The sequence below is a fragment of the Rhamphochromis sp. 'chilingali' genome (genome assembly GCF_963969265.1).
Source record: "Rhamphochromis sp. 'chilingali' genome assembly, chromosome: 12".
Classification (NCBI taxonomy): Eukaryota; Metazoa; Chordata; class Actinopteri; order Cichliformes; family Cichlidae; genus Rhamphochromis; species Rhamphochromis sp. 'chilingali'.
In genome coordinates, this window is record NC_137939.1 from 5,897,279 (window position 1) to 5,917,091 (window position 19,813).

Genomic DNA, 19,813 nt, shown 5'->3' on the forward strand with positions numbered 1-19,813 from the left:
TTATTAGAATTTTTTAATACCTATTTTTCTCAGTTATTCTCCTGACTCTAAGTGCCCTGTGTACACTAGCATTGGCTGACTATAAGGCAAAAACCATCATCATCAACTCTTAAACTGACCACATTTATCTAAATGTAAAAGTAGCTATGAAACAGAGTGGAACAATTTTATCCTTTGGGTCTGTTTTTTTTTTTTGCAAAACATCGATTGTAGAACATTTAGGGGATACTCTTAATGGAAACTTAACCTTGAAGTCTTTGCAATCATTGAGGAGGTAATGGTCATGTGATGCATCATGAACTCGACAGGTTTCTTAGTACATAAACCTTAATTATGCAAATCAACTTAAGTCGCCCAAAGATTTTAAATATTGAAAGTCGATCATGTTCCTTGTGGAATAAATGGAATAGAAAAAAAATGATCATGAAGCATTTGAACTGAAAGACATAGAAATAAACAGCTGTTTGAAATAACTGTTGATGATTGCTTCTCATTTAAGTATATTTATTCAGGTTTCCTGCAGCAAACATCAGTCACTGTCATTTCTTTTAATATTTATTTAATCCAGTATGAATTAAATGGATGCATATGGCTTTGTTTCTGAATCCCTAACAGTCTGTGACTTTATCATAATCTTATCACCAGACACTCTTCTTATGTGCATGACATTATTATGCAGATCAAATTATTTTACAAAGGGTTTTGTGATGCGTCGTGCGCTTGCATTCACAGGTGGAAGCTAAACGACTCTTTCATCACGCCCAGACCGGGGTCTCGTTACTCTCTCATGGGAGGAAACTTACACATCGCACATCTTAATAAACAGGAGGACGTCGGCATCTACCAGTGCATGGCATCGAACTCTTTCGGCACCATCGTGAGCAGAGAGGCCAGCCTTCATGTTGCATGTAAGTATATTCGCAGTTTTTTTTCGTGTCCGGATTTGCCAGTCGTTTCACTCAGTGGAGGTTGGATCTGAAGACTACAATTTGGATTCTGCCCAAACATTGCAGCTGAATCTGGCAATCAGGATTTGCTGTGAGTAATGTAGGTGCTATTTTCACAGTTAATAAGAGAACGTAGATTGAAAAAGGTAATTTAGCCGGTCCTGCTTGTTGATCCTATAACACCCTTGTGAGTATGGCATATATACTGTGAGTAGAAGTGCACTCCTTGGTAGAGTACTTTTATAAGAAAGCTGCAGGATACTGGGTGCAACTTTGGCATGGTTACGTCCAACAAAGCCTTTAATTCAGCATTTGTCAACAGTTTATATTCTTTAGTCTTTTATTGTTTCTCTTCTGTTGTGTTAAGGTCACTCAGATTTGACTTCACTTCATTTGAGTTTAGTTCAGTCTATTCTGCCTTAGAAAAGTAAAAGCTTCATTGAACATCAGACCCTGCGGTTCACTGAAAAGTATAATGCCCCAGTAGAGTTCTCTGGAAATTGTTTGTTGGCAGACCTGAGCTTTTTTAACAAAAACAGCCAGCAACAAGAGACAGCAGGCTCATAATGTTGAAATTATTAATTGAAAACCCAAATGAATGGGCCATTTTTTTTTATGTCCTTTCATGATTGAATCCTTTGACCCTGATTAAAGCTCCAGTGCTAGTGTTTACTCTGCTAGGTGTTTCTAAACTTCTCACACTGCTGTGATGAAGACTGCAGTCGCGTTGTGGGCTTTGACAGATCCCTTATAGCTGATTCTTTACGGCTTTTATCCATCACATTTTATAAGACCACAGTCTAAGGCATCTCTCGTGGCAAGGTGAACTTGAGTCCTCCACTCTTGATGGGCAGCCCATATCAAATGACAACCCTGATATCTGGGAACAGATGGTGCGGCTAGATTGGATTCTGATGTCTGTTTCTCTGCCACAGTAGACACAGTGATGATCCTTGGCGGGAGAGCACCAGAGATATTCATCTTGCAACTATTTGGCAATTCTTTGTCGCAAAGCAGCATTAAATCTTCAGCATATAGAGCAAATCTGTGTGCTGAGTTGCCAGTGGGCTGTTGATCATATTCACATTTCCTATCAATTTTTGGGGACAGGCTTGAACTGTATGTCATTGTTATTGGTCTCATCCATCGCCCGGGCCTGACCTGAGACCTGCTGCTTTTGTCAACGGATGAGGACAAGCATCAGTGGTGATGTGTCGTACATCTTATTTATTGCTCTTGGTTTAACTTAATTAAGTGTGCTGTGTGATTGAGTGGGTTTCAGGTCAAGGGAATCATTCACAGAGGAGCAGTCTGTTATGAAAGTCAGCATCATGTCATTTGTAACAGACTGTGACTCAGAATTGCTGAAAATGCTTTCTCAGAAATCAAGGGGATTGCACTCCTTCTTCTAATAACTTCAGCAGACAAAGACCAGGTAATGGCGTGAACAGAGTGAATATAAAGATAAACGTTGCACACAGAGCTTTAAGGCACTGCCGCTGAAACAAATCCAGAACAGTGACGGCAGAGTTCTCCTAATTGAATATTTTGCTCTCTTTAACAATGCAATCAGTCTTTGTTGTTGGTGAACAAGATTAAAGTCTTAGATTTGCACCATCTAATGGTTCTAATATCATCAAATTTGTATTTCATGGAAGTTTATTGCATATATAATAATTGAGCTGGCCTACATTTTTAATCCTTTGAAAGATGGATGATGTAACAGTTTCTGTTACCATCTGGTAGGGGCTTAAATCTCTAAAAGTAGAAAAGGGTCCTGATCCTGTTGACAATACACAGTTCACGTTTAAAAGGTTCTGCTTGCCTGCTGGGAGTGCTGGAAGGAATAATTTAGTTGGTGATCGAGCCAGATTAAGTTTCTTAATCCCCAAGGGATGCTTTTTTTTTTATGTAAGTGAAAGGATTTCCACTGATGCAAGATGCAACGTTATATAACAGATTGCAAGGCCTGCAAACGAAACAAAGTGTATTGAATGTGTGTCCTGAAGACGGAACATGGTGCTGCCTAGATTCTTTGCTGCTTATAGAGCCACAAGGGTAACACAGTGTTTAATGAAGAGTGAAATAGCTGTATTTATGACCGCAATCTAGGATGTATTTCCCTTGTATCTCGGTGCCTGTGATTTCTGAGCAGATTCACGTCTGTAATTGCATACGACATGATTATTTTAATGCCTCCTTCATGGAGATAACCCTGACCGGAGTTGTCTTTAGGTTGTCCATCAGGGCAATATCTTTTGAGTCTTTCAGGGAATTTCTTCAAGTTTTATCATAAAGTTTAATTTGTACTCAAGTATGAAGTTCCTAGATTTTGTGGCCAAAGCTCAAGGTCTCTGTGACCCCACTTTATCCTATTCTTAGAAGCACTTGCAGCGAATTTCATCACATCTGTGACAGATGTTTCCTTAAACTCAAGCATGAATTGATTAGAATGGGGTTCTCGGAGATCAAGGTGTCTGTCAAGTTATTTAAGTATGTGCAGCTTCCTCGCTTGAAATAGACTGATGCGTTTACCCAAAGGTCACCTTCCCCTGTGCTTATACAAACCAGCAATCTCACACATACAATCACTAAGCCTAAATAATGGAGCCACATGTAAATGGCAGCCCACCTGTGGCATAAAGGCAATGCTACGTAAGCTAGCGGCGCAGTGATTTTGAGCAGTCTTCTCAAACAGTCTTAGTTAACAATGACTTTCCTTACAGCCTGTCTTCCTGGGCTTTGCACCATTTCTGCACCATTCTGTGCAGCAGTAACAGCTTATCTTAGCAGTGTAAATCTTAGCAATTTATTGATGCTGTATAGCTCTCCTTTTTTATGGTCTGGGCACAAAGCAGACCTTCGCTTCCACCTGGCTTGCTTTCCTGTCTGACCTTAAAAAAAAGCCGCCAAGAATGAATTTTCTAATTACTTTTTCACACAGACGTGTAATTGAATATGTCGATGGAGTGAATAGCCTTAATAGTTCAATGTCACTGTGACATCATACTGTTCTGCAAAACTGTGACCGTAATTTCATATTTATGAGGCAACTAGTTACACTAATCACTACATGTTTTCTCTGCCAATATAACTGGAAACCCATGGAACAGTTTCATACTTTCTCACAGTCCTTTCTTTGTGCTGCCACTTTTCAAAAAAAGTGAGGACACAGTCTCACAGCTTCTCTGAGCTTCTAAGATTTCCGTGTCTTTCTTTTGTTTGCTCCTCTTATTTCCATCAGCTCTGTGGCTTCTTCACTGCTTTTGACAAGGGTGAAAATTAAGACTTTCTTTTTTTTTTTCTTTTTTTTTCTTTTTGCAGAAGAAAGGCCATGTGCACTTAACAGTTGTACTTGTCAAGAGACACCAGCGGTGAGAAATAGGCTCCTTTGATGTTTATCACTCCTTAAATGTCATGCATCACACGCTGTTAGGGTTTTACTCAATGATTCTTCTCTGAGAACAGAGATTGGAGGGGAGGCAAGAAAAGACGCAGACAAAATGAGAGAAGATGACGGTTTCACAGCAGTGGTCATCGCAGTTAGTTATTTATTTGGTTTCCTCATTGGTAACTTGCAATTCATCGTCTGCAAGATAGTTGAACACTTATTATGTAGCAACTAGATAGAAAGAATTTATACTGATGAGTAACCCATCTTTCTACAGTTGAAATAATTTTTTAGTCGCTCTGTTTTTTCATTCTTCAACAGAAAATCATACAGTATAAAACTATTTACTGTAGTGTGAAGCTGTAATTACATAGCATATTATTTATTGCATCAAAAACAACTAAATGTTAATGGCAGTGCTAAAAAGTAAATAAATGGGCTGAGAAATGGTAACACAGTATAATATTTTTATAGCTTGACATCAAACTTATTACCTGGCTAGACTCATACATGGTAGTGATGCCAAACTCCACTGAATGTACTAATCTGGAACTTTAACCAGGAAACACTAATCCGCCCTTTTTCAATCTTTTCTCCAACATTAACAAGATTTAAAAAAAAAACAGTCATCTTGGCAAGGCACATCATTATGTTATGGCTTTGCATCACATATACTATTGTGTTAGCTAATAGGATTTTATCTTACCTCGACATTTCATCTTAGTCTTCCAGAAGTTTAAAGATGCTCTTTGTTGTCAAAATGCAAAATGGGTGACACATTTGTTGCCAGCATCATATGTGACATTTGTTACTGCAATCCTAAATCCAGGTGTGAGGTGGTAGGTGCAATTTCTCTGACAATAAAAACTCTGTTATGCCTTTTGTCTAATGGCTGGGGAAAAAAATTGAGCTGCAGTTCTGACAGAGTAGTTTCACTTTTTAGTTTCTCTATAATTTCCTCTTGTTCATTACAATGGGTCACATTGAAAGAGTTAGCCCAAAAATGCAAATTCATATCCAATTTCATGGATCTGAAAACACTCCAAATAGCCTGAACCCTGCCACGGAGAAGCAAAAGGAGGTGCAGTGTGATGGGCTTGATAAGATGATGCACGTGGTGCCGAACAGCTTGGGTTGTCAGGCATTGTTGGCTTTTAGTGCGTCTAGCTCATTTATGCCCCGCTATACACCAAAGGAATACTGATCAGGACAGACTCACTCCCAGTGTGAGCTGAGCACCTCTGTTTTTTTTTTCCTAATGTATGAGCCCAGAAATTTTTGAAACATAGTATTATAAATAAATAGAATATATTTATATATCCACCATACTTGCAACAGTTACAGCCTTGCAACTATTTTCTTAACAATGTGAATGCAGTAAGTAGTTCTTTTTTTAGCGTTGTGTAGCCGGTAAATTAAATCACAGTTAGATTGACAAGAAAAGTGACACACTAGTGCGTTTCGAACATTTCACATCTTCTTTCAGAAAAAGAAATTTAAACTGCTTTACAAAGGAGAAAGAGTTTTGCACCTACATTTTATAGTGATCGGGACATTACCATAAAATGTTATTTTTAATTTTCATCATTACTTTTAGAGAATTTAGGGGGGAAAAGTTCCTAAAGGTACATTATTACTTGCTGTGCTCTAATAAAGCCCTACGACGTGGGAGAATAAAGATTTCGAAAAGTTGTATTATAGGAACTATAAGGAAAACGGCTCATTTTGTTTAATATCATTGCAAGTCCACAGGGTGTTATAATTTTTATAATTATAATATTTCTTATCTTTAATAATGTGTGATTCCTCACACTATTAACTGCATCAAATCATTCAAAGTATTTGCAAATGAAGTTGCTGTGATACACTGTCCAGTCCAGCAGTGGTAGTGGCTCTGGCAGGGCATCCAACATCCATTAATTGTACCTTTATCCTCTGAATGATCAGCTGGAGCATATCCTAGCTGACAATGGATGAAAGGCAGGGTGAAGTCAATTACACAGAGACAGACTCACACCTCTGGCCTAAATAGAGCCTAACCTACTGAGCATGTCTGGAAGAATCAACACCCAGAAACACAGGGTACGTGAGTACGTGCAAACAGCACACATAGAGCAGGTTTAAAAGCTCCTGCTCCTGCTGTGAGGCTATCAGAGCAGGTCTAGCTTTAAATGTCATCAGATAGTTGGTTACCTTTCTCACTATAATAATGTAGGAAGTTTAGGTAGATGTAAAAGTTTTGCTCCTTGCTTTTCAGCTTGCTAGCGCTGTCGTCTTAAGAATGATAATCATCCCTACGAGAACCATGGGTGTAAATCATAAAAACTGTTATATCTATCAGGATCCTTCTTTTGCTCGCGGTCAGTCGTTCTTACATTGTGCCATGTTTTGGTATTTAGTATTTATTTATTTATTTATTGTCATTGTCAAGAACAATGAAATTGCGTTTGGGGCTTCCATACAACCCCAAAAAAAGAAGAAAATAATAAATACCCCTTAAAACCCAAGTGTACATATTTAACCCAGTGTGACTCCAATGCAATAAGACAATCCTTAGCAATAATGTTCGTAGAAATTCAGACAAAGACCTGAGAAACATGACAAAATACAACAATGCAACCCATTCAATATTATTGTACTGTGAGATATGATATCAGATATGATAGTTATCTATTTAAGCAAGAGGGGGGGGGGGGGGCAGGAGGGGGAAGAGAATAAAGATATGATGCACCAATGCAGACCAGTTCATTGCTATTAAGAAGTTGGATATGGTTATTGTCCGTGAGAGGGGGGCAGAGAGTTCAGGAGCCTCACAGCCTGTGGATACAGGCTGTTGGCCAGTCTGGATGTTCTGGCCTGTATAGACCTGTACCTTCTCCCTGAGGGCAGCAGATGGAAAAGGTGGAGCGCAGGGTGATGTTGGTCCCGCAGGATACTGTGCACCCTCCTCAGACAGCGAGTGGGGAAGATATTACTGATCTCTGGCAGACTTGTTCCAATAATTCTGCCAGCTTCTTTCACCACCCGCTGGAGTGCTTGCTGATCGGCCTTGGTGCAGCTGGGGAACCACACTAGAAATCCATACGTCAGAACGCTGCTGATGGCACAGTTGTAGAAGTTCAACATCAGAGATCTGGGAATGTGTGCGCTCCGCAGTCTCCTCAGGTAGTAGAGGCGCTGTTGGGCCTTCCGTACAACTGAGGTGATATGGTTGCCCCAGGACAGGTCCTCGGTCACAGTTACCCCCAAGAATTTAAAACTGCTCACCCTCTCCACCGCCTCACTGCCAATGAAGAGAGGCAGATGGTTGTTATGACCCCTCTTCCGGAAATCTACAATGATCTCCTTGGTCTTTTTGGTGTTTAAGACCAAGTTATTGTCGTGGCACCATGACTCTAGTTGTTGCACCTCTGTCCTATAGTTTGTCTCATCATTGTTGGATATAAGTCCGAGCACTGTAGTGTCATCTGCAAACTTAACAATGAGATTGGACGCGCAGGAGGAAATACAGTCATGGGTGAAGAGAGTGTATAGCAGAGGGCTCAGAACACACCCCTGAGGGGCACCGGTGTTGACCACAAGGGTGGAAGAGGTGTTCTTACCCACTCTGACACTCTGTCTACGGTTAGTGAGGAAGTCCACAATCCAGTTGCACAGAGAGGAGTTAAGTCCCAGTTGGTGGAGTTTGGGACGGAGTTTGTATGGCCGGATGGTATTAAAAGCCGAGCTGTAGTCTACAAAGAGGAGCCGTGCATAGGTGTTCCTGTGTTCCAAGTGCTTCAGTAATGTGTGCAGCACTGTGGCGATCGCATCCTCGGTTGACCGGTTCTCCCTGTATGCAAACTGGTGCGAGTCCAGGGATGGTGGAAAAGCAGCTCTGATGTGTTTAATGACCAGTCTCTCCAGGCATTTGGCGGGAATGGGGGTGAGTGCCACAGGTCTGAAATCGTTCAGACATGTGACATTTGACTGTTTTGGGATGGGAACGATGGTTGCTGCTTTGAAACAGGATGGTACCAGTGAACAGGACAACGAGGTGTTATATATAGAGGTGAAGACGTCCGCCAGGTCCGCAGCACAGTCTTTTAGCACCCGGCCCAGCACTCCATCCGGCCCGGCCGCCTTCCTGGTGTTAATGCTCCGGAACACACGCCTCAGCTCATGAGTGCTCAGGACCGGAGCAGGGTCGGTTGAGGGGAGAGGGGACAGGACAGGGTCGGTGTTCTCCCTGTCAAAACGGGCATAAAAGAGATTTAGATCCTCAGCCAGAGTAGAACTGTCGGCTGAGGGTGATGGTGTTCTCCTTTTGTAGTCCGTGATAGCCCTGATGCCCTCCCAGACCTGCCTTGGGTTTGTGTTGTTCTCAAACCTGGCCTCGATACGCCTCCTGTGCTGCTGCTTGGCAGTCTTGATGCCTCTTCTCAGGTTGGCCCTGGCAGCACTGTATGCCTCCTGGTCCCCGGATTTGAAAGCGTTGTTCCTTGTTCGAATAAGTTGTTGAACTCCGTGTGTCATCCAGGGTGGATTATTAGGGAACACACGGAATCGTTTCCAAGTTGTTACATTGTCCACACAGAAACAGATGTAGTCCAAGACAGTGGAGGTGTAACTGTCCAATGCGACACGATTGTCAGTGTCCTGCACCTTGAATACATCCCAGTCTGTGCAGTGGAAACAGTCCTGAAGCATCGGAATAGCATCCTGCGGCCATGTTCTCACGGTTTTGGTTGTAATCCCAGTGCTCTTGATCTTTTGTGTGTATATTGGGTGTAGCAGAAGGGAGAGATGGTCTGACAGAACACTTTGAAAATGTCTGCTGTGAAAAAAGGCTTCATGTCTGCACTCATGTAGGTGTTGAACTCCACATGACTTTCATGTCCTGTTCATGATGGATTGTAATCACGTCCATTTAAAAAAATCACTACATCACTAAAATTTTCATTTGTCCAGTTCCTGCACTAAAAAAAACCCCTAATAACTCTTGTGTGCATTCCTACATCCTGAAACAAGATTAACTAACCTTGAGTCTCCTAAACAAATGCCTTTGCTAATGCAACAGGCATGTTTTCATTCTGACACTAGCCATTATCTCATTGTATAGTCTGAGAAAAAAGCATGCCTGTGAAGTTGTGTTGTTCAGATTCTACTAAATCTCAATATATTCAGTGAAGCCGATAAAATTAGATGAAACTTGTATTTTCGGATCAGCCAGAAACGGTCATTTTTCCAGGCTTACCAGTGTTTTAAATTGCAATGGTCTTAAAAGTTTCGTTTCTGTTCAGTGTGAAATAGATAATAGATGTGAAGAAGAAGAGATTCAGTGAAATTATATCTTATAGTTATTATTTTGTTATGGATTTTTACAGTGATTACTAGCATGAATTATTATTTTTATATAATATGACAGTGTGTACTGCATAATATAATATAATATAATATAATATAATATAATATAATATAATATAATATAATATTTTCTAGATTGCCTCAGCAGCTTGTGGTAGTATTTATGTCTTGGATGACCAGAAAGAACCTAAATGTTGTTGCATGTAATTGTCAACCATAGCTCATCCTGAGTTTAAGATGGTCACGAAGCATCCATTAAACCTGTCTGTTCCAAATGAAAAAAAAAAGTTATGATCTGCTAATTAATTTGTGAAAGCCATACAGGAGATTTTCATAAAATCATTTGTGAACCGAAACAAAAGCTCTCAGTTGTGATAACATTCTGCTGGATGCAATTTTTCCATTAGTCACAAGGTCTGAAAAGATCACGCTCTGCTTTTATTTTGCGAACGCTCATCCTACTGTGCTCGCACACAGGAGGTGTCAGTTTTGCATTCTTTCGCCCTGTTTTTGAATTCAGTCTTGATTATGTCATTATATGGCAGCTGCGTATTTGGCTGCTACGCCTGCGATATCTCCAAGAGCCGCAGCAGGCAAGAAAAGGCAAAGTGTTCAAGGATTGCTGTCTCTATTTGCTTTCTCTCAGCAGGTTGTCAACAAGTAATCGGCCTCCATACAAATGATGTTTCAGTCTTAGTCATTTAATTGTTGCTGGTCTGTGTGCAGTGGATGAAACACAGAAAGTGATAACAATACGCCGTTCCAATTAAATTCACTCATGTGTGACTTATACTTGAAGAATTGCTTTCTGCTCCAGTCAGAAGTGTTTAGGACTTTATAGAACCATGTCTGCATTTATGCAAAACTACCACCAGTATTTCACAGCAGGCATGCATATCATATAACACCGTTAAACTCTGGTCACTTGCCGTGCGCTAACTAGATATGAAATTATTGAGCAACCACATATATGAGTTGCAGTGCATTTCTTTATTTTAGCTCTATAAACACCCAGACTTGTTGTGTTTGTGTGCTTATGGCTTTCATGAAAAATGAAATGATTACTTTTGCTTTATTGCTTTTGTGTTGTGGTAAACAGACTTGGAGAATTTCAAGACTCAGAGAAGAAGTCCAGTGAGGGTTCGTGAAGGTCAAGGAGTGGTCTTGCTCTGTGGCCCTCCCCCCCACTCTGGAGGTAAGATGGACTGCTCTCAATGTTTTTTCCATTTCATTTCATTTTCTTTAAATATCCTTTAATATCCTCCTTACATAAATCTGTTTTTTTTCTTTTTTTTTACTAGAAACGTAGAAATACTGTGGTATCATCTCTCTGATTCCTTATCTTCTCCTTTACTTGAACAAAGTGGAAGTAGTGTTTGCGTTCTCCAGCTCAGATCCCCTGTCTGTTTGTCTGTGTTTTTAAAGTCAGCGAAGTGAGTTATTTTTACTTTGGGACACTCTGGTCTGTCAGCCTGATTTTCAATGGGGACGAGGAAAATCTTTGGCATACAGACTGGAGAGGCTGACTGCGGCTGGGGTCCCGCCAGGCTGAGTAATTGAGCCTCTCTCTGAAGATACCTTGCTGGCTTCACATCATCTGCTTTCATCTATGACATTATCAATGCGAGCTAGCATCCAGTGCTATTAACTCCTACACACCGGTCTTAAGATTGACTTTTGCCAGTAAGGCTGAATGTAATTATCCACTGCGTGGATGTAATGTTAGTGCACATGACAGAGGGTTTTACTGTAAATATAATAGTATTGTCCTGCTGCCAGTCACAGGTTAGTTAAAAATTAAATTGTGAAACAGAGGAGAGGTTTCAGGCTTACTTCGCAATACACATTAAGTCAGCTGATCAAGTTGTTTCACTAACTCATCTACATGAGGCATTTCGTAGCAGGTATAGAAGATGTGGCAGTTGTCTGGCTTGAAATGTAATCTCCACATTTTGACTTTTTTCTCAAAGTAGTATTTCAACTTTAATCTCGAAATTTCAACTCTATTCCCCAAATGAACACTGTTTATGGCCCTAATACTCTGTAGTACAAGTACGCCAAGTTTTACATCCAGATGAAGTTGCAAGTCCTTAATTTTGGGACTGGAATGAAAGACGTTGTTAAGGTGTTGGTTTTTAGACGATAACCCTCATTTATGCTACTGGGGCGTTAAACCTGCAGAACAAACGGAGCTATTTTGTCTCATTCATTTGCAAACTGAAGAGAAGGCCTATATTTGTTGTGCTATGTTTTGTGTTTGAAATGAGATGTCTCACCTTGTCGTAACAAGACAAGTTAAAATAATGAGCCATATGCACACAACTGGCAGACTTGAAATGTAATAGCTCTTTTACAGACAAGTACTCTAAGGTGTCCACAAGCCAAAATACACATTCTGAACAGCAGCATTGTCTGGAGTGTTGAGCTGTAATAGCAGTGTCATAGTATAGACTTCAAGCTTTAATTCATGGGGCTTTACAAAAAACTTGCATTAGCTATTTAGGAATTACAGTCATTTTTGGTTACAGACCACATTCATACAAATTCAAATTTAATTGGACTATTGCCTGACAAGCAATTTCATGGCCAGGTGAGGTCTGGTCCCTTTCACTGGTATTTCATGACAAATGAGCACATTCAAAGTATTGAATTTGTATTTTATAACTTTTCACTGTAATTTTAAATATTAGACCTAAAGAGCTGGCAGAACAAGTGAGGGAGGCAATTATTTGGCTTAAAAGAAACCCCACAAGATGGGAAAATAAAACTTTGGGAGTGACTAAATCAACAGAATGTTTTACATTCTTAAAAATAATAAACAAACCTCAGTAACATCTAAAAGCCTTAGGTAGCACAGAATAGGAAGTCCAGATTAGTATTAAATCAGTTCATCCATCTATCTATCTATCTATCTATCTATCTATCTATCTATCTATCTATCTATCTATCTATCTATCTATCTATCTATCTATCTATCTATCTATCTATCTATCTATCTATCTATCTATCTATCTATCTATCTATATATATATATATATATATATATATATAAAATTATGTCTGCACTGAAAGTCTGCACTTGAACCATACAATAATTATAATACATAATCCAGCTTTATTTACATTAACAGCAGCTGAGACTGAGAGTTTCACTCTCACAATATGCGAGATACGTGAGAAATCTTACAATATGTGCACCTTTTAAAAGCTTTTGGAACTTGGTAATTTTTCTTCGCATGCGTAGAGTGTTACTCTTTTAGTTTCACAGCTTTCGTAAAAAAATAGATATATGTATGGTATGCCTTATTTTTATTACGAGTGAAGAAATACATTGTTTTTACTTTTAACTAACAGATGGTGAAATCAGCAGGGGTTTCTGTACTGTACTCTGTACTACTTCTGTACTCATCTTTGTGACTCCGCTCCCATTTATCACCAGGGTACCATTTCATTTGAATTAGAATCCGAAATGTAACATCTCTGATTATAAACTCCTCTGCATGACATTCAGAAGGTTCTCTAGTCTTCTGATGTTTCACTTTGTTCAAGAACTCCAGCTGCTTTGTTGTGACTGTGATCTCGGATCTTGTGACAACATCATTTTTCATAGATGTTTGCTAAGATGAGTGCCAGCATGTTTGGCTAAAAAAAATTACTAAATCATTGGAGATATGGTGGTGGTGATGTGGGGGGTTCCTTCAGGCAAATGTAAATAGATTTATTCTGTGATTCTATTCAATAATTCATGTTGATATTGTATGTCAATTTTTCCCACATGCAATCTTTTTTAGATAAACTCCACACGCCTTTCTTACTCTTTCCTACGTGACGCCCATCATTTGGGACTGGAGTCCTGAAGCGATTGTTGTCAGTGTGTTACATTGTACCAAGCCCATATCTGTCACATCCAGTCTCATACAGAGTCTTTACCTACTTTTAAAAAGGAATGATAAGTAGATGCACAGCAATGGCATGACCCATTTTTTTTAAATTAAGCTAAATGCAGTCTACCTACCTACCTACCTACAAATTCCCTTTGCATGGGCCCCAGCCATACAGCCCTAGGAATCCGCTGATGATGATCTGGCAACCCTCAGTCACCAGGGGAAATGTGTATTCCCTAAGGGGTTGGTGACCAGTTGCTGGAGGCTGATGGCAGCTGCCATGTGAAATAGGTTGCAAAAAGGGGCTAAACAGAGGTACAAGACGGAGCACCACTACACAAAAACTTGTTTGCCTCGGCATACTGCAACATGTAGTTGAATGATAATTGTGGCAAACAAGAGAAACTACTTTCTGGTGCAGCCTCCGAGAGCCTCAGTCTATAAATGGCATGGATAAATAACAAAGCAACATAGCTCACGAAATAATTAGCAGTCACTAAGTGAGAGATAGTAAGGCTTTTATGTACAACAGTTAACAAGCCAAGTACTGGGATACACTAACCACTAATGCATTAACACAACACATAACATGAGGCTTTCAGGCAAGCTGCCCACTCTAAATCACAGCTACCCTGAATAGTGTGGTGTGGGCTATCATTTAATGAAGTGAGTGACGACATGGAGCAAGCCTGAGTACTGGGGCAGCAGTCTATTCAGTCTGGGTGGAAGGTTGGATGAAGGAAGGAGTAGGCGGAACAACTGGCTGAATAGGAACCAAGTGGAGACACCAATTCAGCACACACGCTATTTTTTTTACTGAACAAAACAGGCTTTATTAGAATAATTGGTGAAGAAGTGCACACACCCAAGGCTGCACCAGCTAAAGTAATTATCGTGGTTTTATAAACATGTCAAATGGATGAGCACATTTTTTATGTTAACATTTGTTTTGCCTATTTATTAATTCCTCAACAACTAACTGCAACAAAGAACCTGCTGGATAAAAGCCATTAAACATTTCTTGAAAAGTTTCTATTTTGAATATAATAATACTCCAAAATAATGTTGAAGTAACTCGTAACTCTTGCTAGAACAGGCATCTTTCAAGTAAACAGAAATAAATCTTTTGGTTTTCTGATAAATTTCTAAACTGCTGCTGAATGAAATAAACACAATCAAATAGAATGCGGGACATGTCTTGTGATAATGTGAAACAGAGGGATCTCCAAAAAATCCAATTTTCATATTAAGTGCTTTCAGACTGTCACAACATAATTTTATAGTGGTGTAATTGTTATACTTGGTCAAATTCATTTCAGCTGGGCCAGTTTGTTTCTCTGCTGTTTTCTTTGCATTTGTCCAAACCAGTAATGTACAAATAGACTGATAGCCGTTCTAGAGGCCTTGCCCAGTGCCTGTTATACTCTATTTTCTGGCAACGTTTTGTCAAATTCAGCTGTCATCATGGATAATAGCGATTGACGGAGATGTTAAGATGTGCTATAGGATGAATCACCTTCAGTTTTATGACATATTCGCTGAAAGGGTAGCTCACAGTATGCATGAATGCTTACACATTCATACATATCCACACACGCCCACACATTCTCGTCTTGGTTCGGCTGCTCATTTTCACTGCATGGCTATATTGTACCTGATCTAGCTGTTCAAATTAGATTAGGTTCACTGGAGAAATTTGGTTTGATCTTGTCAAATATATATATATAAAAAAAGATTATTTAGAATAAAAGAAACAAAAACTTGAAAATTGGTAAGGTCTGAAAAATGAATATGCAAAGACATATAATGGGATGCTCTATGGCTCTGTGGCTGTATTGTTTTTCATCTGATACAGAAAATCCTGACTGGCATTTAAATAGACTGCCATAGTGTTGGAAAGTAAGGCATGTTCTCATAAAGGGTGACAGGACATAATTCACGATCAGCAAAAAATGTGGTCTTGGACACGGATCTGCCTCATCTCTCCTGTAAAGGATTTCAGTGCCCCATGCATGATTCAGGAAGCCATTATTTCACTTTAACGACGCCTCGAAACCCTTCAGACCGCAGCAGGAAGTAGTGTGGTGCAGCCAGGATGTTCTAAAGCTGAAAGAGAGTGTTGATGCACGTTTCGAAATGATCGAAATATTGTCAAGTGTCCAAGAGGGGCTCCGACATAATTCTTTCCCTGTGCTGTACTGTATTAGCATTAGACGTCACTCTGTATCATCTTTTGCTTTGAGACAGTTTGAATGGCTGTTCTGGTTAGTCCAGGACCTAATGCATCTGACCTCCTTTCCCTAATGGAAATGGGCCTTTCAGATTTACTCAAGGCCACTCACTTGTTTTGTCAACCCAGTGCATCTCGTCCAAAACAGAGGGGGCTCGCTGGCTAGTAACAGCCCACATTGCTTGCAGGGATTTTTCCCGTGTGCATGACCTAAGCCTTTTCAGTGAGCTTTTGTATTATGAATACAGAGAGGAAGCCATGGTTGATGGTTGTTTCTGTTGAGGTAAAAGATTTGTGAGAGTAAACTTTGACACAAAGTTGAGCATGTACTTTTCTTTGATATAATACACACTTGTGCAAAAACCCACTCTTGATTCAGTATGTCCTTGGCCTGTCATGTTCCATTTCTCTTTCCTCTTCTCAGATCATTAAGGGGGAATTGATGCTGCCTGTTCATTATACAAAGGCTAAATGGAAACAAAATGAAAATCTGCCACTCACTGTCAGTCATGATTGCATTATTCCATTACTGCCCATCCATAGTAGGCTCTTAAGTCAAATCATAAGATACAGCCAATGGTGCTTTCCAATTTCTATTTCCTGCTTCCTTTTCTCACCATAAATCTTTAACTAACCAATTAGTAATCTCTTATTTGCTGTTCACTGTGTCACGCTTTGCATCTACAGAGGGTATTGTTTCAAAAACAGACATTAAATATACATGGAAATGCCTGGATGAGAGCTGGCATGTATTATTTATGAGAGAGGAGGATATTTCAATGATTCCCTTTGCGGTTTGAATGGATAGAGCTAGAATTTATGTTTGGTAAGTCATAGAGGCTAGGAGATGCCTTAAAAGTGAAGTGCTATGGCTATAATTAAATGATTAGTTCAATGTTATGGGAAATACACCTCTTTGCTTTCTGGCAAAGAGTTATGAGAGAAGAACAATCCCACTCTTAAATATAAGCGTACAGTCAGAAGGTTGTTAGCTTAGCTTTGCTAAATAATTCAAAATACAAGTTCAATTCAATTCTATTCAGTTCAATTTTATTTTTATTTATATAGCACCAAATCACAACAGCAGTCGCCTCAATTGTAAGGTAAAGACCCTGTAATATTAGAGAGAAACCTCAACAATCAAACAACCCCCTCCGAATAAGCACTTGGCGACAGTGGGAAGGAAAAACTCCCTTTTAAGAGGAAGAAACCTACAGAAGAACCAGTTGGGGGCAGTACTTGTTTTTGTCTGAATCAAGTTTTTTAAAAATATGCACCTGTCCATATTTCTGTTATTCACTAATTACTGACTATTTCATGTATTTAATTTTTTGAAACATGAGGTAATATGTATGGTGGTAACAAATTCCATGTACATTATACAGTATGCTCAAAAGGTAAATCCAAAGAAGAAGCCACACACCAAGGCCAAAAAAAGAGGGCGCTTACACGCATGATTTTACATACTGTAAAAATTATTTCTCATATTGGAGTTCTGGGCATCACTGACACATTCTTGGAGAGAAAGGTGTGATTGAAATATGTGGTCCAAGTTTCAATCTGCAGTTGTGTTGATCACAAGGTCAGGCTGTCCTTTACTCCTCCAATGCATATAAAAATCTGCTCTGTGCTTGGTAAAAAGGGAACACCTTCACATGCTCATTATACAGGAACTCAAACAAAAACTCACTTACAGGGTCACAGGAAAGAGGCTGGCATAATTACAGGGAATATAAAACAGACTAAGTTAGTGTAAACATTTCTAGAAAGGTGTTAGTTAGGAATGTTCTCAGAGGTACTCTGACCAAAGAAGCGACAGATACTACTTTAAAAGTGCCTACAACACACAGTATGAAAACAGATGTGCATTTTTTATAAAGTGCTGAAAGTTGTTTTATGTCTTTGCTTATATTTATTTACCTACATATTAATAGAAATTGGCTCAGCTTTCATCAGTTTCTGTGATGATTGTCTTTGCTGGTTTTCCAACTCCTTAAAAAACTCTTAAGCTTAAAACTCTTGAAATTCTTCCCTTCTCCTGGCAGTTTTTCACCTTAATAACTCTCTTAAGGGCTAAGATGCCATTATCTTTACCTGGATTTCCTAGCTGTGTACAGGGATTTTTTGAAAATGTCATAATTTTAGGATTTTTCTTTGCATTTTACCACTCAGCTCTCAGATTAGGGCCCTACAGGTTGCATCTGGCGAGACGTCAGGCCAGTTTCCTGTGACTAGGAGTTAAAGAAGAGAATGCAGGTGACCAGGGTAGTACGAATAAAATAATCAAAGCTGTTACACACGTTGTCAAGATTATGATCTCTGTATCACTTTGTGATCTGCAAGGTTAGCAGTAATATGCCAAAGCCCACACATCCTCTTGACCCCTAATGAGCAGAAGTGAAGAATACTGAGTCAGTAGATGAGTGTCCGACTCACATCTCAATTATTCCCTGTACTGTAGTGCAGAATCATCACTTAGACAAGTTTTTACCAACAGCCAAGATTGCTTTTGGGACAGGGATGCAATATGGTCCAGAGCAATCTATCCTAGTGTCAATATGTCAAAACACCATCATTCCTTTTTTATAATGTTGCTGATTGTTAGTGCAAAGCCTCTCTGACTGCACTCCATTTGGTTGATAGTACTGGGAGGCTTTTCCAGAAGCTTGTTATCATGGATGATGAATAGTAGACGAGGTGGCACAATACCAAATAACCAAATCTGTAATAAATTGGTTTTATTGGGCGTTGAACTGTTTTTTTATGCAGGAGGTGCAGCTTAAAGTTTGATTTAGGGCCTTCCGTAGCTACATAACAACCACAAGGGGAGATGCTTTTTTTTCTGTGTACATCCACTGTTGCTTAATTGAATTCTTATTGGATTATAAATCCCAGAAAGAAAAGGTTAGTCAAATAAAGAACAGGAAATAAAAATTAAACAGCATACGTAAAATTAAGGATGGTCCACCTACAGTTGAATTTTACTTTAAGCTGGGTTTAAATCGGGAAAACTCACTTATTATGTGTTATTATGGATTCCTATGACAGAATTCTTACTCTCTGAATAGCAAATTATTCATATTCACAGCATCATGACTTCAGATTAGTGGACGTATGAAACTTTTACCATATTGAGGACATTTATTCAACAGTGAGTAAGAGTAATTGCGCTTCAATTATAAATTGTGTTTTTAATCAAGGAAGGCTGGTGCTCAGTCCAATCCACTAATTGCTTTATCCCTGAAGGCATCCACTTACCCTCTGAAGTGACGAGGCTGCTGATGAAGCACACATTATCTGTATATGGGTGTTGGCGATGCTCAAACACAGCATGTGTTTTTCATCTGCTGCTTTTTGATTGCGTTCACAGAACTTAGCTTCACATGGATCTTCAATGAGCACCCCTCGTATGTCACCCAGGACACGCGGCGATTTGTGTCCCAGAAGACGGGCAATCTCTACATCGCGAAAGTGGAACCCTCTGATGTGGGGAATTACACCTGTGTAGTCACCAACACGGTCACCAAAAGCAGCGTTGAAGGTCCACCAACACCTCTGGTCCTGCGCGTTGATGGTATGAAAGAAGCTATTTACTAAAAATACACACAGGGACTGTGTTTTGAGACATGTAAAATTGAGAAAGGCTTTTTTGTTTTTTAATTGACTTTCATTAAAACTTGGCAATTTTCACAGCCAAGTCTGAGAGTGTTTTCAGAGTGTTTTGATATTCTCTGATCTGATTGTTGAAAAGATGGAAACACTATTGTCAAAGTCAGATGAATTTATTTTTATACATTCCAGGCACGGCAACCTCTTTGCACTGTGCATTTCATGATGTTATTTTAGAAAGTGGTAAATGAATCTTTTTTTAAAGTAGTTTTAAAGTTAATTTAGAATGCCTGCACATCTGAAAACTGACCTTTCAAGAACAAACTCTTTATTGTCATTACTTCCCATGGTGCATAAAAGCTTAAGTAGCATAAATACAAATATAGAATACAATATACAAATACGA

General features: G+C 39.4%; 1 protein-coding gene across 2 annotated transcripts in view; it reads left to right on the forward strand.

Moving 5' to 3' along the window:
- cntn3a.1 (contactin 3a, tandem duplicate 1) overlaps positions 1–19,813 on the forward strand; it is an 84,902-nt gene that overhangs the window by 34,461 nt on the left and 30,628 nt on the right. For both annotated transcript variants that reach the window (XM_080898465.1, XM_080898466.1), the window contains 3 exons: positions 733–908; positions 10,784–10,879; positions 19,169–19,372. In XM_080898465.1, the coding sequence (XP_080754591.1) occupies positions 733–908; positions 10,784–10,879; positions 19,169–19,372 (476 nt within the window). The remainder of the gene's footprint in view (positions 1–732; positions 909–10,783; positions 10,880–19,168; positions 19,373–19,813) is intronic.